This window comes from Prunus persica, chromosome G7 (assembly GCF_000346465.2).
Source record: "Prunus persica cultivar Lovell chromosome G7, Prunus_persica_NCBIv2, whole genome shotgun sequence".
NCBI lineage: Eukaryota > Viridiplantae > Streptophyta > Magnoliopsida > Rosales > Rosaceae > Prunus > Prunus persica.
The window spans coordinates 8,638,124-8,658,165 of NC_034015.1; the positions used below are offsets into that span (position 1 = coordinate 8,638,124).

The 20,042-nt window shown below is 34.5% G+C and overlaps 2 protein-coding genes across 4 annotated transcripts; both read left to right on the plus strand.

Moving 5' to 3' along the window:
• On the plus strand, nt 1,069-8,023 carry LOC18783383. Of its 2 annotated transcripts, none has more exons than XM_020567826.1 (13): nt 1,069-1,318; nt 1,398-1,499; nt 1,660-1,784; nt 1,923-2,020; nt 2,158-2,209; nt 2,524-2,616; nt 2,936-3,046; nt 3,431-3,761; nt 4,062-4,570; nt 5,206-5,315; nt 6,440-6,498; nt 6,583-6,770; nt 7,706-8,023. In XM_020567826.1, the coding sequence occupies exons 1-13, from the start codon at nt 1,264-1,266 to the stop codon at nt 7,892-7,894; spliced, it is 2,022 nt and encodes a 673-aa protein (XP_020423415.1). In that variant the 5' UTR covers nt 1,069-1,263; the 3' UTR covers nt 7,895-8,023. The 2 variants fall into 2 exon arrangements, with proteins under 2 accessions (XP_020423415.1, XP_020423416.1); XM_020567827.1 differs by having other exon boundaries at nt 6,652-6,770.
• Nucleotides 12,308-18,072, plus strand: LOC18784293 (peptide chain release factor PrfB3, chloroplastic). Of its 2 annotated transcripts, XM_020567670.1 has the most exons (7): nt 12,308-12,692; nt 14,074-14,291; nt 14,484-14,681; nt 15,498-15,707; nt 16,814-16,991; nt 17,173-17,264; nt 17,668-18,072. In XM_020567670.1, exons 1-7 carry the CDS (start codon nt 12,521-12,523, stop codon nt 17,698-17,700), a joined length of 1,101 nt encoding a protein of 366 aa, XP_020423259.1. In that variant the 5' UTR covers nt 12,308-12,520; the 3' UTR covers nt 17,701-18,072. The 2 variants fall into 2 exon arrangements, with proteins under 2 accessions (XP_020423259.1, XP_007215459.2); XM_007215397.2 differs by lacking the exon at nt 17,668-18,072 and having other exon boundaries at nt 17,173-17,472.

Sequence of the window (20,042 nt, forward strand, 5' to 3'; positions counted from 1 at the left end):
GAGTACTTTAAAAATAGAAAATTCATTTATTAAAAAAAGTGTATTAAAAAAAAATCTCACCAGTGCGATGTGTTTTGGGGTGGGGGAGAAGGGAGAGAGAGGTCTCTTTTTTCTCTCTTTTTTTATCCTTTAAAATGGAAAAACTAAAACACCTTTTAAAATGAATGGAAAATTGGATGGTGTTAAAGTAAGATGACAAATCATGGAATTTGAAATTTTAGGTGACATTTCTCTTAAATTTTTCTATAAGGTATAAGTTCAAGTTACGTTTTTTACAAAAATCCTATTAAAAAAAAATCCTATAATATTCAAATTTAGGAAAAAACACTTTGCAAGGATCAAATACTACACAAGTCTTAAAAAACCTAAAAATTACAGCACTGCCATCAATGCTTTTTTTTTTCTTTCTAAAAATCATAATGCAAGGATAATAATGGTATTTCACACATCATCTATATATATAAAGCAAAAGGCAGAGAATGATGAAACATTCAAAATACCAGAAAATGCCCTTGATTAATTCAAACATTTAGAATTGAAATTATTAATTAATGAGGATAATATTGTAAATTTACATTTATTTATATTCAAAAAATTAAAATTAAAAACACTTATTTTTATCTATATATATAAAGCAAAAGGCAGAGAATGGTGAAACATTCCAAATATCAGAAAATGCCCTTGATTAATGCAAACATTAAGAATTCAAATTATTAATTAAATGAGGATAATACGGTAAATTCACACTTTTTCATATTTTAAAAAAGAAAAAGAAAAAGAAAAAGCAGATAATGGATCCTATTTTTAGGGAACACAACTACCCATTATCTTTTTTAATTCTAAAATAAATTTAAATTTTTTTTAAAAAAAGCCTCTCGCAAGCGCGGAAGCGCGTGCGGAGAGACTAGTGGAACATAACTACCCATGTTATCTTTTTCTTAATTCTAAAAATAAAATAAAAAATAAAAAATAAACCAATTGGCAGCATATGCCAAGGGACTAGTTGAAATTAAAAAAAAGAAGTTAACTGATCATTTTTGGATTTTTTTTTACTTTAATTTATAGATTTTAGTGTTTATATATAAAATCAGCGGAAGAAAGTGAATTTCTGAAAGAAAAAAAAAAGAAGTGTTTTAATTAGTGGGGTATAAATAGAACATCCCGTCACATTGTCACTTAAAAGTTGGTCTTCATTTCTTTCCCGCCTATTTAACCCTCTCACTTTTCCCACTTCCAAAATCAAAAACCACACATTCATTTCTTATGGCGCCAAGAAAGACCGCAACACCGTCTTCCTCACTCTCTCCGATCCCAATCGGTAAAGAAAATCTCACAGAAGAAACCCTAACCCTAGAATTTAATTCCATTCGCTCACCCTAATCGCTTGTCCTTCGCAGGTAATTGCGAGGTCACAGTGGAAGCAGCTAATTTCAGTTGCCAGTCGGACCCCAACACCCTCAAAATCTCCGTTTCCAGGAGCGCCAAAATCAGCATCTCAGGTACTTATTCGACAACCATTTCCACCTTTCCCTAGTTATCTTTAAAACCAAACAAAGTCCAAGTCTTTAACCCTTTTTTTTTTTTAAAAAAAAAAAAAATTGCATTCGTATTTAAGTAAGTTACTGTCGATTGGGCTTATTGGGTTGTTGTTTATGGCAGTAAGGAAAGAGATGGAGAGAAATAATGATAGTATTGCGGCATATGAAACATTTCTAGTTGGTAATCCTTCGTTCGTGGTTGTTAATCCCAAAGATGCCGATAGCTGTCAAAAATCTTATCTCCAGGTAATTCTGTTATGCTAATCTTCCCTTGTTTCTGTGTGTGTGAATGTGAAATAGTTGCCCTCTTTATCTGTTAGTTTTATTGACCTAACATCTTTACGTTTCTGCTAAGGATGATCTCATATGGGTATTTCCTTGTAGGAAGTACTAAAGATGTATATTAGGGAACTTCCTGCAATGAATTTTGCTGCCAATACTGGAAAGCAATCAATGTTTCTAGAAAGATGCGTTACGAATGGGTATCATTATCTAACTTCTTATAAACCTTTCGTTAGTTGTGTGTCTATTTTTGTTTTCACATCTTGTCTCGACATCTATGAAGGTGGGTTTTGATCATCTATATATATATATATATATATATATATATTTGTTTCAGGAAATATTGCACTTTGCTTTTGAAATCGCAATCTGTGGGAGATTCTGAAGAGGTAGGCTTGCTGTCCTCTTTTTTCTGGTGCTTTTGTCAACTGAATTTTTACCCCTGCATATTTGTGTCCATGTTGATAATTTTCTCTCCCCTTTCATCCACTTACACTCCCTTTTGTTTTTTTAAATACTTTTTACTATAACATACAAGGGAGTGTAAGTGGACAAAAGAGGAGTGGGAAAATCAGCTCCCTTTAAATTATATTGTATTTAGGCTTGAATAGAGTTACTGCATGGGAATGAAATTCTTTTTTTCCCGTAATGATAATTGTTGTTCTTCTGTTTTCTTCCTTTCCCCTCTGTTTTATTTTTGCAGGTTATAGCTGCAATCACTTACCAAATAGTTCCTGCTGATACACAGTATGCTGAGATTCCTCTTGCTGCTGTCAGTTCAATTTACCAACACAAGGTCTTTTATCTCCTATGTTTTTTTTTTTTGCAGTTCTTTTTATTCTTTATTGTGTTACTTTTGATTAAAGTTTTGTTTAGTGTTGGGATGCTGTTCCTCTGAGATATATGTTTCGATTCTTAAGAATGAGAACAAACTTACACCCAATAAACATGATTAAATGCTCCTTTCTAAGAATGAATATTGTTTGTTTGGTTGTTACTTATGTGCCTTTCAATATTTCCCCTCCCCCATATTAACTCTCTAGTACCACAAAGAATTTTGTGGGATTATTTGGAAATTGCTTTTACTGGTTAACTAAAAAAATCAGTAATTCCAGGGATTTGGTAGCTGCTTGTTCATGGAGCTGAGAAAGAGACTTCAAAGTGTTGGTATATGTACAATATTCTGTTGGGGAGACAAGGATTCTGAAGGATTTTGGCTTAAACAGGTAATTCATGATGTAGATCCTCAGAATTGGAGCAGGATATAGTAACTCTACTTTCATCTTGGTTTTGGCAATCATTATTTTGTTTGTTCTGTTTGAATGAAGATGGAAATATTGTATCACAAGAAAGTAATTCTCTCCTCATTGTCTCTGTTTCTCTCTCTCGCTTACATTAACGCGGCCTGCACGCACAACATAATTAATCTAAGATTTAGATAGAGAAGGAAACTTCTTAAAGATATACATCTGACAGTATGAGGGTACATTTTCTGGAAATTTAGTGCCATATGCTGCTTCTTTTCTTTTTTGTTTCCTTTTAAAATACTGTTAAAAAATTTCATTTGATTTTCAATTTTGAAGTTTTCTAGAAATTGATCGAAACTGCAGGGGTTTGTATCAATAGCAGAGGTGGATACCAAGGGTAAATGCCGCAGGATACCCATTAAAGCTGACATTCGTCGAGCATTATGCTTTCCTGGTGGTTCAACCCTCATGGTTTTACATCTTAACCAGGATGTTTCCACAAATACTGCAGAATCTTTGAAGTTGGGCATTTTATTGAAGCCTAATGGAAAGTCATCTACTGCTTTGGAAAACCAACTGCCGGGATTTTCTAAAGGGAATTACACTACTCTGAATTCAGAAAATCAAATGTCTTTAAGCAGTGAAAATTGTCAGCCTGAAAATTTGGTAAATGGACTTCCAAGAGAAGATAAAGGTAGGTAGTTTTGGGTTTATTCAAGTCCTTTGAACTTCCAGTGGTTTCGTTATACATACATACATACACATATATATATATATATATATATATATAATATACCTATAAACAAAAGGGTATGCATCATATGAATGCACGTTTTCTTACTGTAGATTAAACCATTATGAAAATTCTTAATCAAAATGAAATTTTTTTCATTTACAAACACTAATCGATTGACATTTCAGTTGCCCATATATCTTGCATAGACAACTTCAATCTGTTATGATGGCAAGTATTAAAGATTTATGTTTTTGGTAGGTTCTCAGTGTCGGGAAACAATGCAGTGTATCAGGGATCCAGTTCATCTCTTCAGAGAGGACTCCAGCAAGTTCGTCAGTGCAGCCGTGGTATTCACTAGTGGCGTTGATGCTGATGTAAGGCACTGTTCTTGTTCCAAACAAGTTTCATGTGCAAAGAGAAAGGTCTGGGAAGCTTCAATGTCATCATTGAAGTCAAAGAAAGTAAAGGGAAGCCATCAAGTTGGCTGCCAATCTGAGTCTAACTTCAGTTTAGTTTCAGAAACTGATGGAAGTGATTCTTGTCTACGAGGGTGCTCCTTTGTTTCTTACAAAGACAAACCTTTAGTTGCAGATCCTCCTAGAGATCTTTTGGGTAGTAGTTACAAGGAAAAAAATGCTGAAGAATGTGGACCCGTTAATATTACATCAGAAACTTTAGTCAGGAAGGAATTTCAGACACAGAGGGAATTCTTTAAAATCATGTTGATGAATATTGCTGATGATACCAAGAAAGCAAATCTCACAAAGGTATACATTCTATTAATTCTGTTTGTCAGATATCAATAATTGATATCAATTTCATTCTTATTTTAGCATCCATTTTTGAGTTGAAGATCATGTCTTCTATCTGCAGACTGCAGTTTGCTACCACAACAACTTAATTCATAATGTGTGTGTGCATGTGTTTGTTCAATCATGATTCTCTATCTTTGAACTCACCCTACAAGAAGAGTGGGGTGAATAATCTAGGGCTTCTGAATGGACCTGGTAGATATTTATTTTATTTTGACATTAGAAAGGGGACCAATTAATATCTTAGAGGTGATACAATACTGTAATCCTTTCCTCCTTGCTCAGTTGTTCCTATGCGTGACCTGATCATGGGCGCGGCTTGGAGATCATTCCTAAAAGGATAAGATCTCCCATCCTCCAAACTAATAGAATGTGCCAGAAAAGATGAGTTTGTTGGTTATATAAATAAGGAGGCTGTGCTTTTTTGTTTTTGATCATTTTAATGCATTTCCTTTACTTTTTATTGTTACACTGATAATCGTTTTTCAGTTTTAGGGTCCAATATTTTGGAATGAAATTTAATTATTTTCCCCTCCACTGCACATAATTATTTTGAGTTTTGTTGATTTTTATATTTGTTTTATATACAGGTAATTGAGGACCTTGGTGGTGCTATTACGTCTGATGGAAGCACAAGCACACATGTTGTCACGGGGAAAGTGAGAACAACTTTGAATTTTTGTACTGCTCTTTGTTCAGGGTTAGTAGTCAATCTCTCTCTCTCTCTCTCTCTCTCTCTCTCTCTCTCTCTCTCTCTTGTGTTCTGCTACTGTCATTGCTAGTGCAAAAATCTGTTACATTTTATGATCTCATAGGTTTTGTAGTCAATTATGTAAATTACAAGCCTTTATGAAGTGATCTTCTTTACTAATTATATGCTGAACATATTCCTCAAATCTTTAATAGGTACTATGATAGAAGGGGGACTTCCTTTGTGTCCACATATTATGCTTTCAAAAAGTACTATTACATTAACACTCATTCTGTAATGAGGGGCTCCTCGAAGTGTAGGTCCTCTCTCCTCTGGGATTGAGGTTGGATGCTTGCGTCCTGTGGCATTCACTGAGGAGCTAATCTTGCCTAATCCTCTAGCTTATTTAAAAATAAAAATAAACTAAACTTATGTGTTTAGTTAAACCAAAATGGCAGAAAAATATTTCACATGGGAGATTGCCAGTTATATCAAGGTGGGTTGTATAATCACAGTCAAACTTCATTGGTGGATTTAATGTATTATGGAGGTTATGTATTTAGGATCACTGGATTTGTTTATGTGGCGATTAAGATTGATTGGAATCCACAACATAGTAGTGAGAGATAAGTTAATTTTTTTTTATAAAGAAAATTTCTGTTCCTTTCTCCTTTTTATTGTGTGGTGAAAGTAGGGTAAGGATAGCTGTGGGTTAGGTAGCTCTCAGAAGCATATCGCTCTGATAACATGTAGAAAAGAACATTTAAAAAAGGGGGAAGACGATCATCATATTTTGTCATTCCTCAGTTGAGTAATATACGTAGCCTTATATAGCCTCAATAAACACAAAGGTCGGTGAATGCTTAATCAAATCAACTAATTTAGCGCAATCAGTAGCCAGAGTATAGTTATACGGAAAAAAAGTAGCCATAATTTAGCTATACAAAATCAACAGAATTAGCTCAATCATCCCCAAACATTGTTTGTTTATAGCCTACATGAACAACACATGTGTAAGCCCCAATTATGAACAACTCATTTCTGCTTACAGCCGTAATTTATTAGGAAAAGTCTAGTATTGTTTGTCCTATAATATATTTTTATTATTTAATAGAGCTTTCTGTGCTGTGCAGAGCTTGGATAGTTTCTCCCAGCTGGTTGAAAGAAAGCTTTCGTCAAGGAAGATATGTGGGTGAGTTGAGTTGACTATGGTTCTGTTGTATTAGTAACACCTTAAGCATTTTTTTTTTCCCATTGTTGGATTTTTTTTTTTCAGATGAATCATCTTACATATTAGATGATAAAGAATATGTTCTCAAATATAAAACTGAGTTAAGAGGTGCAGTTCTCAGAGCAAAAGCAAGTCCCCAAGGCTTGCTTAAAGGCTACGATGTATGCATAGCAGCTCATGTTCAACCCACTGCTAGGATGTTATCTTCCATTGTCAGGTCTGCTGGAGGAAATGTAAGTTCCTCACTCTGAATCTAAATGTGAACATTGTACTGGTCTAGGGGAATGGCATCTTGCATTTTGTATGTCATACTTATAAAATGAATTTTTAGCAAATGAAACCTACCACCAAACTGGCAGGATGTGTTTTAGAAAACCTTAATTTCAACCAGAAAATGTTTTCGCTGCTAACTACGTGTTTTGTGCTTCAATATTTATCTTCACCTTTATTAGTTTCTAGAGGAAGCAACGAAATTAAAAAAATGCATGTTTTACAAAAGTGTCAAGATATAAACTTAAGATTCTCAAATTTGGACATGGACACACCAACTTGAGCATGATGCAATTTCAACATAGCATTTTCCGTATTTTCCCCGTCTTCATTAGACTGCTCAGAACTGGTTGTGTGACAAGCGTTAGGTGCTTGATCTTTACTGGTTATCATAAACATGGTTGTGGATTCTGGAGATTGTAATTCCTTAAATTGATTATTATCTATTATAGGGATAGGGATCCATAAGAGGGTAATATGGGGAGAAAGGATGACCAGAATGTCTCTTGGCATTTTGTCTTGAAAACAATTTCGTACATTCTTTCTTAATACTTCACTTTTATATAATCATTGTTCTCTCATCTGTCAGGAGATAAACTGTTAATGGTAATGATATTAATCTGGAATGTTTACTCCTCTGTTAGTCTCAAAACTATCTTAAACTTTTTGGGAGGAATATCGAATTTGCCATTGGGAGGGATATTGTTGCCAGTATACAATATTGAGCTTGTGAATTTTAATGACGTACATGGCCCACTTTGTTTGTATGCCTGTTTGCCATGTTCATTTTCCTTCATTGTGGCTTTCAGAACTAAAACGCTGCTAGTCAATGTCTTATATCTAAGTAGTGTCTTCATATTATAACGGTCGACACTGATTAATGTTGGATCAAATTCAGATTATTAGTGAATTGGAGAAAGTAAATGAAGCTTCAAAAACAATCTTTGTGGCATGCGAAGAAGACATGGAAGAGGTATTGTTGGCTGTAAAGAAGGGGATATGGACATTTAGCAGTGATTGGCTTATGAACTGTGTCATGGGACAAGAGCTTGACTTGGAGGCTCCCCAGTTTGCCGAGTCCCTTTGATGAACTCATATGCATGGTGTGGATATCTCTAGTGAATGTAAATATCTCATAACAGTAAATTAAAATATATTCTAGAACTCTTTTTGTTATAATTTTTGTTTATAATATATTCTAGAACTCTTTTAACCATGAAAGACCGTTTATTCCTGGTACCCAAGGGCGGATTTCCAAAGTCTTTTCGGCTGGGATGCTCTTAGGATGGTACAAGGCCCATTTTGTTTTCAACTGAAGCATAAAGTTGTGTTTCTAATGGGACTGTAACTTCGAACTTTGGAGAAATTAGTGCTAGCTGAATCAAGTCTTACATTATTCTAAAACTCAGTTTTCTAAGTGTTAGTGTTACTGGTTGTGGTTAACTGCTGGTGATTACGTTAATGGTGGTGGCCTCTTTTGTAGTGATGATTAGTAATTTCTTATCGGGGGAGTGGGGATAGGGATGGTATTTGCCATACCCGGCCCCGAATTGTCCGTTGCCATCCTTATATGTGTGAGTTCCCTCCTTTCCTTTCCTCACTTTGGCAACAACAAAAAATTGATGGGTTGTCTTGAATTGGACCCAAATTCATTATTCTGAACCCTAAATTCATTTGCGGTTATGAGGTGTTCACAATTTTCCTTTTTAGTAAAATATGTAAAAAATAAAACAAAAAATAATAAAGTTATTTGTGTTATAAAACTAGGGGGAATTGTAGAGAGCAATAAGAGAAATAGAAAGACAGAGAATTACTTGTATATCATTCATCTTTAATGTCTACTATTTATAGGCTTCGGGGATAGACAAATATTCACCACCCATTATTGGTAGGTTACAAGCACATAATTACAACCCATAAATGTACTAAATACAATCCTTAGTTACAACGACATTATGATGTGTTTTATGGTAGGTATTATGAGTGATATTATGGTAGTCATTCACAATCAATAGATTTACAACACTCCCCTTCGGATGTTTACCATATAATGATATAGTTGCCTCATTAAAAACCTTGCTTGGAAAACCGAGTGGGACAAAAATCTAAGCAAAGGGGAAAAGAGTGCAACAATCTTATGGATCATTGATATGGTGTTGAATGCGCTTATTGTTACCTCGTTAAAACCTTGCTTGGAAAATCCCAATGGGACAAAAACCTAGTTAAAGAAAAAAAGAGTACAGCGTGCATATGTCCTGTATGTAGTAGAACTGGGATGCTCCCCCTGATTTATATTCCCCCATGATCTTCAATAACTTCTAGAATCTTGACTTCGAAAAAATACTTTAGTAAAGAGGTTTGCTTACATTAGCCTTGATGAACCATTCTTTCACTTTCATTATACAAGCAGCAATGTTTTCATACATGATTTTAGGAGAATTTACTGTTGAAGGAAGATCACTGGTGTTCCAAACACAATGTTGTAACAATATCGAATTTAAAGTCAAAGTACGCACAAAAGAATTTTAGATCAATCATAATAATATTGAGTACATAACTTGAGCTTTGGGCTCTTAGTGTCAATCCTTTAATTAAGAATTTTATGACACTTTATATCTATGAAGAGATCTCTTCATTTAATGAGCTTTTAAAAATTTTCATGTATCATACAGTCGTAATAAATATGCATTTAATACATGCTATAAGTTTGGCTTTAAAATAACAATCATGCGCTCGAGACTCACAAGGTATACTGGTTTTTGAAAGGCCTAGGCCCAAACTAACAGACTTTCGTCATCACCATCATGGCAAAACATTTGTACTTATAGAAATGTGGATGCATCTACGATGGGAGACCAAAATTTTGTCTCTAGCAGGATGATACACCAATCTATAACCTTCATTTGTAATTTGGTGTTTAAGCTATAGGTTCAATATCTCACACTTCATATTTAGTGATAAATGGAATTGCCTATTTCTATTTTGGTCAATCACTTAACTTATCGACATCATGAAACATGATTTAATGTAATCATAGAGCTTGATGATTGCAGTAGCTTTTAATAAACCAAATGTATCATCAATTCGTGATCCCACAATTCTCATATGCATGCGCATGCATAATTTATGAGCATCTTAGTGCTTTAGGGTACTAATGCCTCTTCAGGGGCTTCCATTATCACTTATAGGATAAACATCTCTTTTAAGATGAATATTTTAGAAATTGTGGATCATAACCTCCTATAGAGCATTATTTTCAGTAAGGCTTGATTTTTCAAATAATCTCCATTTCTTGGGAGTTAAGTTTTTAGAACCTATAAATTTGTCATGCTTTAGGTATGCAATATATCAGTTATTGATAGTTATTTATTGTCATGTTCATGGATTGTGATACAAGAAAAACAATCCATGCTAGCATATGTATAACTTATATATGCATTGTCTTGATGAGACATAAGTGGATTGATTCAGCTCTTTTCACGATGTTCTTCAGGAATTGTCATATCTCCAGTGCAGGCACAACCAAAACCAACTTAGATTTTGAATTTGCATTGATAATTCATTGCGTACATTATGTTTGTGCAATAAGCACATAAACATCCAAAAATACATAAATGTAGTTGAATGCCAGTAATGAAATGTACAAGGGGATTGTTGTTCGTTGGAAATATGCCACAACCGAACTAATAATGTAATATATAAAATGGCATGGGCTTCAACTACTTTAATGATTGTGTAATACAACATACAAAAGAAAGTATGAAGTTTATCCAATAAACGTCTCTAGCTAACAATATTGGGGATAATGCAAAAATATTTATTTAGAATCAAAGAACTTTAGATTCTAATTCGATAAAGGAACTTCAGGTCCTAATTTAGTTATATGATGAGGATCGAGGAACTTCAGGTCCTGATCTCTTCTAAAAAACATGCCTAATAAACAAATAAATTAATTAATGTATGATTAGATATGAGAAACATGTCAAGTGTGAAATGTAAAAAAAATGTGTAGCTGTATGAAAGAAGAAAAGAAAAAATGTCAATAAATTATTCCTTATACATTATGCATATTCGTTTTTGTTTTCAAATAGCTACAGTAAACATTTATGCAAGTATATTAGGCGTATGCATGCATTACAATTGTTTTGAGGATATGAATGCATGTTATTACGCTCGGATTCCATGTATACCAATTAACTATGTTTATGCATACCAAATAACTATGTGGTTATTATGGTTATCAGACCAATATATCAAAAGAAAATTAAAAAAAATGAAAGAATCATAAGCATCATGAAGTCATGCGGGTGAGTACATGAAAACTCTAAGTCACGTGATGACTATAGCTTAGATAGAAAAAGAAAATTCATATAAAGAAATAATATAAAGAGCAACATTGTGTTGATAACATTTTATAAAACTAGGGGGAATTGTAGAGAGCAATAAGAGAAAGAGAAAGACAGAGAATTTGTTCTATGAACTTGTATATCATTCATCTTTAATACCTACTATTTATAGGCTTCGGAATAGACAAACATTCACCACCCATTATTGGTAGGTTACAAACACATAATTACAACCAATAAATGTACTAAATACAATCCTTAGTACATAGGTTACAATGATATTATGATGTGTTTTATGGTTAGTATTATGAGTGATATTATGGTGCTCATCATAATCAATAGATTTACAACAATATTCGGAAGTCAACTGCTTTTTTATTTTTATTTTTATTTTTTTATACCAGTGATATTGAGGAAATTAAACTTAAAAAAACCTATGGTTTGGGATTCTGGGTTTCGAACTGTGGAAGTGGAAAGTGACTCCAAGGTGGCAGTGGATCTTCTTAATTCTCTCACTATTCCTACCCACCCCCTGTTCAGTATCATCAATTGCTGTAAAGTAAAAATGAGTGCTAATTGGAATTGCTCAGTTAGACACATCCTTCGTGAACAAAACTGTGCAGCTGATGCTTTGGCTGCTATTAGTTTTGATTTTAATCCAGGTCTGCATATCTTTGAGGAGATGCCAGCTTGCATTACTGACATCCTGGCTGCTGATTCAAGAGGAGACTTCAGGCCTCGTCTTCTCTGCTTCTAGTTGGCTGACTTGTTCTCTTGGGCTTTAGCCCCCTCTGTTACCAAAAAAAAAAAAAAAAAAAAAAACCTATAGTGTAATGATAAATGCTCTTAACCATTTAAGCTACAAAATAAAATTCTTACTTTCGAAGTTTAAGTTTTTATATGAAGTCGAGTGGCCAAATTTCCCTCATTGTCGATGCCGTAAAACATACATCATTGTACATAAACAATGCTACAGACACTAACTTATTACATTAATATATTGATATTAAGAGATGTTGAAATTTTTTATTTGTTGTAAATAAATAAAGTCTCAAGTAAGACCAAGAAAAGAAAATAAAGAAGAAATGTGGACATGACAACTGACGTCAGCTAGGATCCCTAGCATTAGTAACAGACACTCACTCTGTTGGGAGATATAAACATGAGTAACGGTCCAGAGGATAAGACCCGAGAGAGAGAGAGAGAGAGAGAGAGAGAGAGAGAGAAATGAGAGCTGAGCTGAGTTTTATACGTGGGTGTTCAGTGCCCACCAGTCTCAGCTGCTCTTTCATCCCAAACATTCATTTGTCTACTTTCTAAAAACAGAGTTTGTTTAATTGCTCTTGTTTCCTCTTTTATTTCTAATTATGACAAGCATGGCCGCAGAATTCGCATTTGTCAGAAATGGTAGCACCGCCACTACCACTACTGCTGCCGCTGCCTTGTTCAGCTCAAATTGGAAAGCTTCCGAAAGAAAGAGTCATCAGTCACTACACACTTCTTGCATGGATGACAAGAACAGGGTCTACAAACAACTGGGTCTGCTCTCTCTCTCTCTCTCTCTCTCTCTCTCTCTCTCTCTCTCCATATATATGCATTGTATGTCTATATGTATCTGTTACAATTATGTCACTTTTGGTAAAGTTACTGGTGCCATGTTCTGTATTGGGCCTACCCAATTGAAACTTAAACAATTTTGTGCTGAAATAACTTTGTATTTATTGGAATCTATTGCAATATTTAAATTCTGGAAATGGGTATGTGTATGGCTTAAATGTGATAGGGGGCAAGTTCAGGCTGAAGTACAGTCTGTTTGAGCATTTTGAAGTTTATGTCTTGGTCTTAAGTGAAGTACTATAAGGTTTTGAATCTCTGTGTATCTTTTGTAATTCTTTGAACTCTTGTGTTTAAGAAGCTTGGACTATGCTTGGAAGGTAAATGTGTCAATGCCCAGAAACAAAGGGCATGAAAAACTCTACTTCATCAAATGAGCTATGATAAGGGCATGAAATATTCTATAGAAGATCAATTAGAGCTGAACGGAATCAAATGGAAGGTTTAATAAGTATTTATCAAAAACTTATGCTAGGACCAGTGGGGCTTCTAGCTCTAGTAGTACAACACTTATCTCCTACACCCACAACAAGGGCTTGACCCCGAACCAAAGCAAGATGTTAGGACCTGTCCTTGGGGGAAAAGGAAACGGAATGTTAAGGAAGGGGATTCACAAAGGTTTTGTTTATTTCTTTATCATTCTCCTTTAATTTCTCAGCTACGTTATGTTTTTTTTTTTGTGGGTAAAGAAGGGCTCTTGTTGCATCACATGTTTGATGCTTAAACTTTGTGATAAGAGATGGTTGTTGTTTAGAGGGTGAATAAGGGTCAGTGATGCCAATGTCCTGGCTCTATGTCATATCTCCACATAAATGTTGGATGGATGATGAGGTTGCAGTACAATCTCATTGAGTGTGAGTTTATTTTCCAATCCAAAAGGGGAAAATAAATAAACTGTGCGACTGATTACATATTTATCTAATTCTGGCTGCAGAAATTTCAGCACTTAACTTATGCCGCAAAAAAAAGCTGAAGGTTTGGTTTGGTATATGAATCCGATAGTGTCGTGCTGAAATTTATGCCCTAGGTGTTCAGTTTTAAAATCTGTAAATGGAATACCATATTAAATCCATTCGCTTTTTGCTTGTAGTTGTGGGACATACAAAACCCTTCAGCTGTGACTGATGGGAAGAAGGATGAAACTTATGTATGTTTCCGTTTCACAAAAAAAAGCTGAATTAATTCTGTTTTGGCAAACCAGTGAACTGATCAGGAATTAATAATTATTTATGCTTCAGATTATGAATCACTGCTACATTGTTTGATATTACATTGGATCCAAAATGACAGTCTGAATCTTGTTTAGGATTATTTTCTTTGAAAAAGAAGATTGAAGATACAGTTCTCCGAGCTGAGATGTTGGCCCCATTGGCATTGGAACTTGAAGAAGCAAGAAGAAATAAGCAGGAACAACAGATACGTGACTATAACCTTTGGGATGACACAGCTAAGTCCAGTGAGATTCTTGCCAAGTTAGCTGACAGTGCCAAAGTGGTTGATGCTCTTAAAGACTTGACATATAAGGTGACACCTTAAAATACATGGTGTATTTAAGTTATCAACTGGTTTTCCATTATTCATTATTGAGATGTACGAAGACACAAGGCTACATTGCACTTCATGTGGTACCTGCAGTATCTTAGATAATATTTCTACCTTCCTCAGATGAATATGAGGATCTGGCATTTATGACTACATCTGCTTATCGCTCTGCAGGCTGAAGAAGCAAAGCTGATAACGCAGTTAGCGGAGATAGATGCTATACATTATGGGCTTTTTAGGCAAGCATATGTTGCATCTCTAGATGTAAGCAAGCTTTTGGATCAGTATGAGATGTCCAAGCTTCTCAAGGGACCATATGACATGGAGGGAGCATGTCTAGTTATCAAAGCTGGAGGTGAAGGCTACCCTGAGGTTTGATAATCTACCTTTGCTCTTGGTACGATGGGATTGCATATGGTTGAAACTGTTAGTGTATGTTAACTTAAATTTTTCATGTTACTAGAATGCATTAGGCAGAATGGAAACAGGAGCTTGATACACCAGAAACCTTAAGGATCTGGTATAATGAGAAAAAGACAGAAAAAAAAAAGAAAAAAAAAGAAGAGTTTTGACAATTGCTTACTTGCGAGTTTGAATACTCTATGGTGCTATATCTAAACACACTGTTTTTCTACCCTATACTCTCCTTAAAACTTTAATAAGTTATCGATTTCTTGAAAACAGTGAAACAGGGAATATGGGATGTTCCTTTTCCAAATCAACTGAGTAAGTGTTTCCAAATGTAATTGTACCGAATGTGGGCAATTCAATGTTTGTCACATTTTGCTCGAGTAATGGGGACTGAAGTTCCTAATCTGAACCAGGTTGCACCTGAAAACAGAAAGCTTTAGCAACACAAATTGATTAAACGAAGCCTTGCTCACGTCTACATGTAAGAAACATAAAGTGAGATTTTGAAGTGTGTATGGACTGATGAATTGCTGAAAATGGAACTATTGGTCAAATTTAATTTTTATTTAGAGAAGACTCGTTTCTTTTCTAAATCTGTCAAATCGCCCAATCTTAGAAACAAGATTCCTCTGAGATTGACAGACTTACATGCAATCTATACTATCTCTCTCTCTCTCTCTCTCTCTCTCTCTCTCCCCTCACCCCCTTCCCCCCATCCTCTTATATATACACATTTCTATTTATCTGTGACTTGATTTTGGAATTTCTGTAATTCAGGTATGGGTAAAACAACTACTAAGCATGTATACCAAATGGGCCAAAAAGCTAGGTTATAAAGGGAGGGTCATTGAGAAGCGTCCTTCCACAAATGGTGGCATCAAGTCAGCAACTATTGAGTTTGAATTTGAGTTTGCTTATGGCTATCTTTCCGGAGAGACAGGTGTTCACAACATTATAAGTTCGCAAAATGGATCTGCTTTGCATTTGGTAAAACTTTCTTTCTGTTCTGACCCTAAACCCTGATCTCAGTATTGCAATCATTAAGTTTTTTACCAGTATGGTACTCAAGTAAGTGCACTCTTAGTATATTCCTCCCAGGAGGCACAAAGTTAGAATTTAGTAAACAAAATAAATCCTGCAATATAGTCAATGCTAACCGTATATCTAATGCTCATGCGCTTGGTTTACCTTGGTCAGTTCATTGTTGCATTATATTAGGTCGCACTGGGAACTGCAAACTAGAGACTTTATGACACAATAAACCACTTTTTCTCAACCTTACAGATTCAGTGCTGCAGACCTCTGGACGATATGTTGTTAGTTAGCAGTAGACTAGTAGTACAGACCAAATTAAGGGAAGGAACATTCTCTCAGTTGTTGAAAGAATATGCTTTGATTGACTTTAAGATGAAGTTTGTTGAAGCTTATGAATAATTTGGCAGACATCATCAGTTGAGGCTAACCTTGAATCCTTGATGTCCAAATCTAGAATTCAGCTTGAGGGCCTTCATCCTTTTCTGTCCCTGTCATTTGAGTACTTTTCTATCTACTAGCCTGTTTGAACAATTCAAAAGAAACACCAACACCAGCATCACTTTTAATTTAGAATTCAATGTGACATGACTATCTAAACCATTATACATATCTCTATTCACTTGTCTTATGACATGTAACATGTAACTTAATCGTAAAATTGATAATTCTGTTGGTATACTATCTTTTCCAAAAGTTTTAACTTTTAGCTGTTAGGTGAAGAGGCACAACTTAGTTGTATTAGGCACTTAGCCCAATCAATATAGGACTAGTGCTCAACACTCCTCATATCGAACCCCTCTTTTGAGTGGTCAGACATGAATACTGGTGGCCTCTTCTTTGAACGACCAGAGTGGTCCCTACTAAGACGATCAATATGTGGTGGCTTTGATACTATATTGAATTAGTATGTTACCTAAAAGTTAGGTGGAGAGTCAATTGGGTAAAAGATACCTAGCTCAACCACAACTAGTGATTAGCAATGTTCATTTCATTAGTTATATATCTCGTAAGAATCTGGACTAGTAATTTTACAGTTTGGAAATCTGAGTATCTTGCAGGCTAGCTCAGCAAGTGTGGATGTTTTTCCTTTGTTTCTTGGAAAAGCTCATGACCTACAAATTGATGAGGAGGATTTAGTCGTCACATTGCCATCAATGCTTGAAGAAGAGCAGGGCCAAACTGGACCTTCAGTTTCCATCCAGCATATACCCACGAGTGTAACTGCGCAATCATCAGGTGCTTCGTGGTTTACTAGATGCCCTTACATACTTTATAGCTTAAAATGAGCTCTTTATGATCTAATCATATTTCTAGATGACCAGTGACAACAACATTATTTGCATTTTGTACTTTAAAATCCATAATATATATATTTTTTCTCATGCAAATCCTTTTTAAATATTATCATTATATGCAGGTGAGAGGAGCCACTTTGCAAATAAGATCAAGGCCATTAACCGGTTGAAAGGCAAGCTTCTCATCCTTGCACTGGAACAAGGAGTTACTGAGGTTAGTGATATCAAGAAAGATGACATTGTCAATCTGTGGCAGAAAGAGACTCGAACGTACATGTATCATCCACACAAACTAGTGAAGGATGTAAAAACCGGCATCCAACTGCCTGACCTAATGTCTGTTTTGAATGGAAATCTTGAACCTCTTATTGTTGCTCATATTAATTCAAGACAATAAAGTTACATGGTTTGGAGTTCTCTGACTTCTTTTTGTGCAATGATCAAACTGCTACCTTTTTGGGTTAAAAATTTCAACTTCATTCACATCTTGCTTATACCTATTAAAAAAAAAATTACATATTGTTTTGTCATTGTATTAGTCTCCATAACCAACAAAGTAGTTGATTAGAACAATGTAATGAAAGTTTCTCATTTATGTTGTCAATTCATGTTCTCAGGATGCTTTATTTTTGGCTGAATCGAAGTTCTGAGAGCCTTTTAACATCACAAATTAACTAGCGTCCTCCTTTGAGTCTAGCTACCATGAGGCAGGGGTATCCTGTAGGCATTAGTGCAACCGTGCAAGCCCAACAGCCGATCAAATGATACAAAAATATACCAGTAAATCATAGGATTTATCTTTAAATGTTCCTTTGAAAACCCAATGGGTGGCAAGGAAGCTCATACCCTTTATTTACAATCAATACTACTTAATTATCTGTATTTTTTGGTAAAATGGAGTGCCAAATTATTTGTACAAAAGCGTTGAAGTTGCTAATCAGTTAGTAAGTTCAAACGCTACCTCCACAATGTAATTTCATAATTCGAACTGTATAATTTTTAGGACCTCATTCAAACTTTATCCCATCAAACTTTTATTCAAATCAAATATCATTTAGTCTCTTAATTATTATCATGAACATTTTCTTATTTACTGAAAATATGGTGCGTGTCTATTTATTTGGTCATTGTTACATAATTAAACGCTTTTTGATTTGAGTGAATTTTTGAAAGGATGATATCTCAATAATGACCTAAGAAGTAAACATTTCCGATTATAGAATAGATTGTGATGTGAGCTGAAATTAGGTTAGCGTCATCCTAGCTTACTAACTAGTTAGCGCTTGAGGGTTACTATTTTATGTAAATGATTATTGTACTTAATTTATTTGCTTGATATGAATTGTACTTAATTATACTGGTATGGACTCCAAAGGGTTTTTAATTACAATGATCCCTGATTTGTACCCAAATTTCATTATGGTCCTCAAATTTGGTTTTAAATTACAAGGCGTCCTTCAATTGTGCGTGTGGCAATTTGGTCATTCTGTCATATTCCATCAATATGGTCGTCAATTTGAGGGAATAAAATCGTAAATTCATATACAAATCACCCATAAGACAACCTACTCACCTGTGCTATTGCATTCCCTCCATAACCTGCCAACAATTTTGATAAATTGGTATAGAGAGGGCAATTAGCGCTTCAATTGGGAGGAATTGTAACATGTTATGCAAGGGAATGCAAAAGATTTGTCCATGAATTGACGCTTCTATCCATCAAATTGACTAATACATTGACAAAAATTTAAAGAAATAACTAAATTGCTACGTGTGACACAATTGAAGGACGCTAGAAATTAAAAATCAAAATATTGTAGTTAATAACCTGTTGACTTTTGTTAGGAGACAAGTAAAAAATTAGTAATAAAAATTAAGTTTAACGAAAAACTAACTTTTAGTAATTAGGATATGATAAATTGATTATTTTACTTTTGGATTAGCTGAATTAGTTTTATATTTTTGTTTGTTTTGGGAAAAAAAAAAAAAACACACACACACACAAACACGCACACATTTCTAAGATTGAAAAAAGCCTCTTGATGATTGAAAAACGCTCTCTACCTTAGGAGAAATTATACAATCTTAGCGGATATGTTCGCTGACTTAATTAAAATTCCTCTTATTTTCTCCTTTGTTTTTTCCTTTCTTTAAATTTAATGGAAATTACCTTTGCCCCAATTACTTGGGTGCTTGTAAAGGAAAATAATGAATTTTGGTTTTTGTTTTTTGTTTTGAATAAAGGGGATTACTTTGAGGATCTTTGCTTCAGACAATGTCAGTCCATGGTGTTTTCTTATTGCTTGGGAGTTTTAGACTAAACATGGTTTTCGTTAGATGGGTGTTTTAGGTTCAAACAATAGGTGATCGATTTTAAGTGGGATTTATTGAATAATAAACAACCTACAAATGTTTTTAATAAAAAAGTTGATATAGATTCAAATTCCCTAAGAAGTTGGGTCCAATTTTCGGATTTGGTGACTTTGATCTAAGTCTTTTGACTTTTGTGCCATATATGATTACATTCCTTTTTAAATTTTTTTGATATAATATTTTGATATTTTTATTTTTAAAATCAATTTTTGTTCCAATGTTGCCCCTTATGACTTGAATTGAGTAATAGTCATTATGTCATATTGCCTATTGCATTGCATAGGCACAGTCCCGATCTCTTGAACTACAAAGGTCCAAGAGATTTATGGTCACTCACTGTTGGATGTAAATTCAACGGTTCACTTACTCTTGCACTCTTTTTAAGAAATTTTTTTGAACCGTTGGATTAATATTTGTTTTTTCATATTTTCGACAACATGTAATAGTATTTTATGTACCTTTTTTGTAGTTTTTTTTTATAGGTAACATACAATTTTATTTTGTCTATTTTTGTATTTAACTTATATGTAGTCTTCTAATTTATGTTCCTAATTTACAGGTAGTGGCGGACCTGTGCAGGCGCAAAGAAGTGCACCTGCACCTCCGGTCGCCGGAAAAG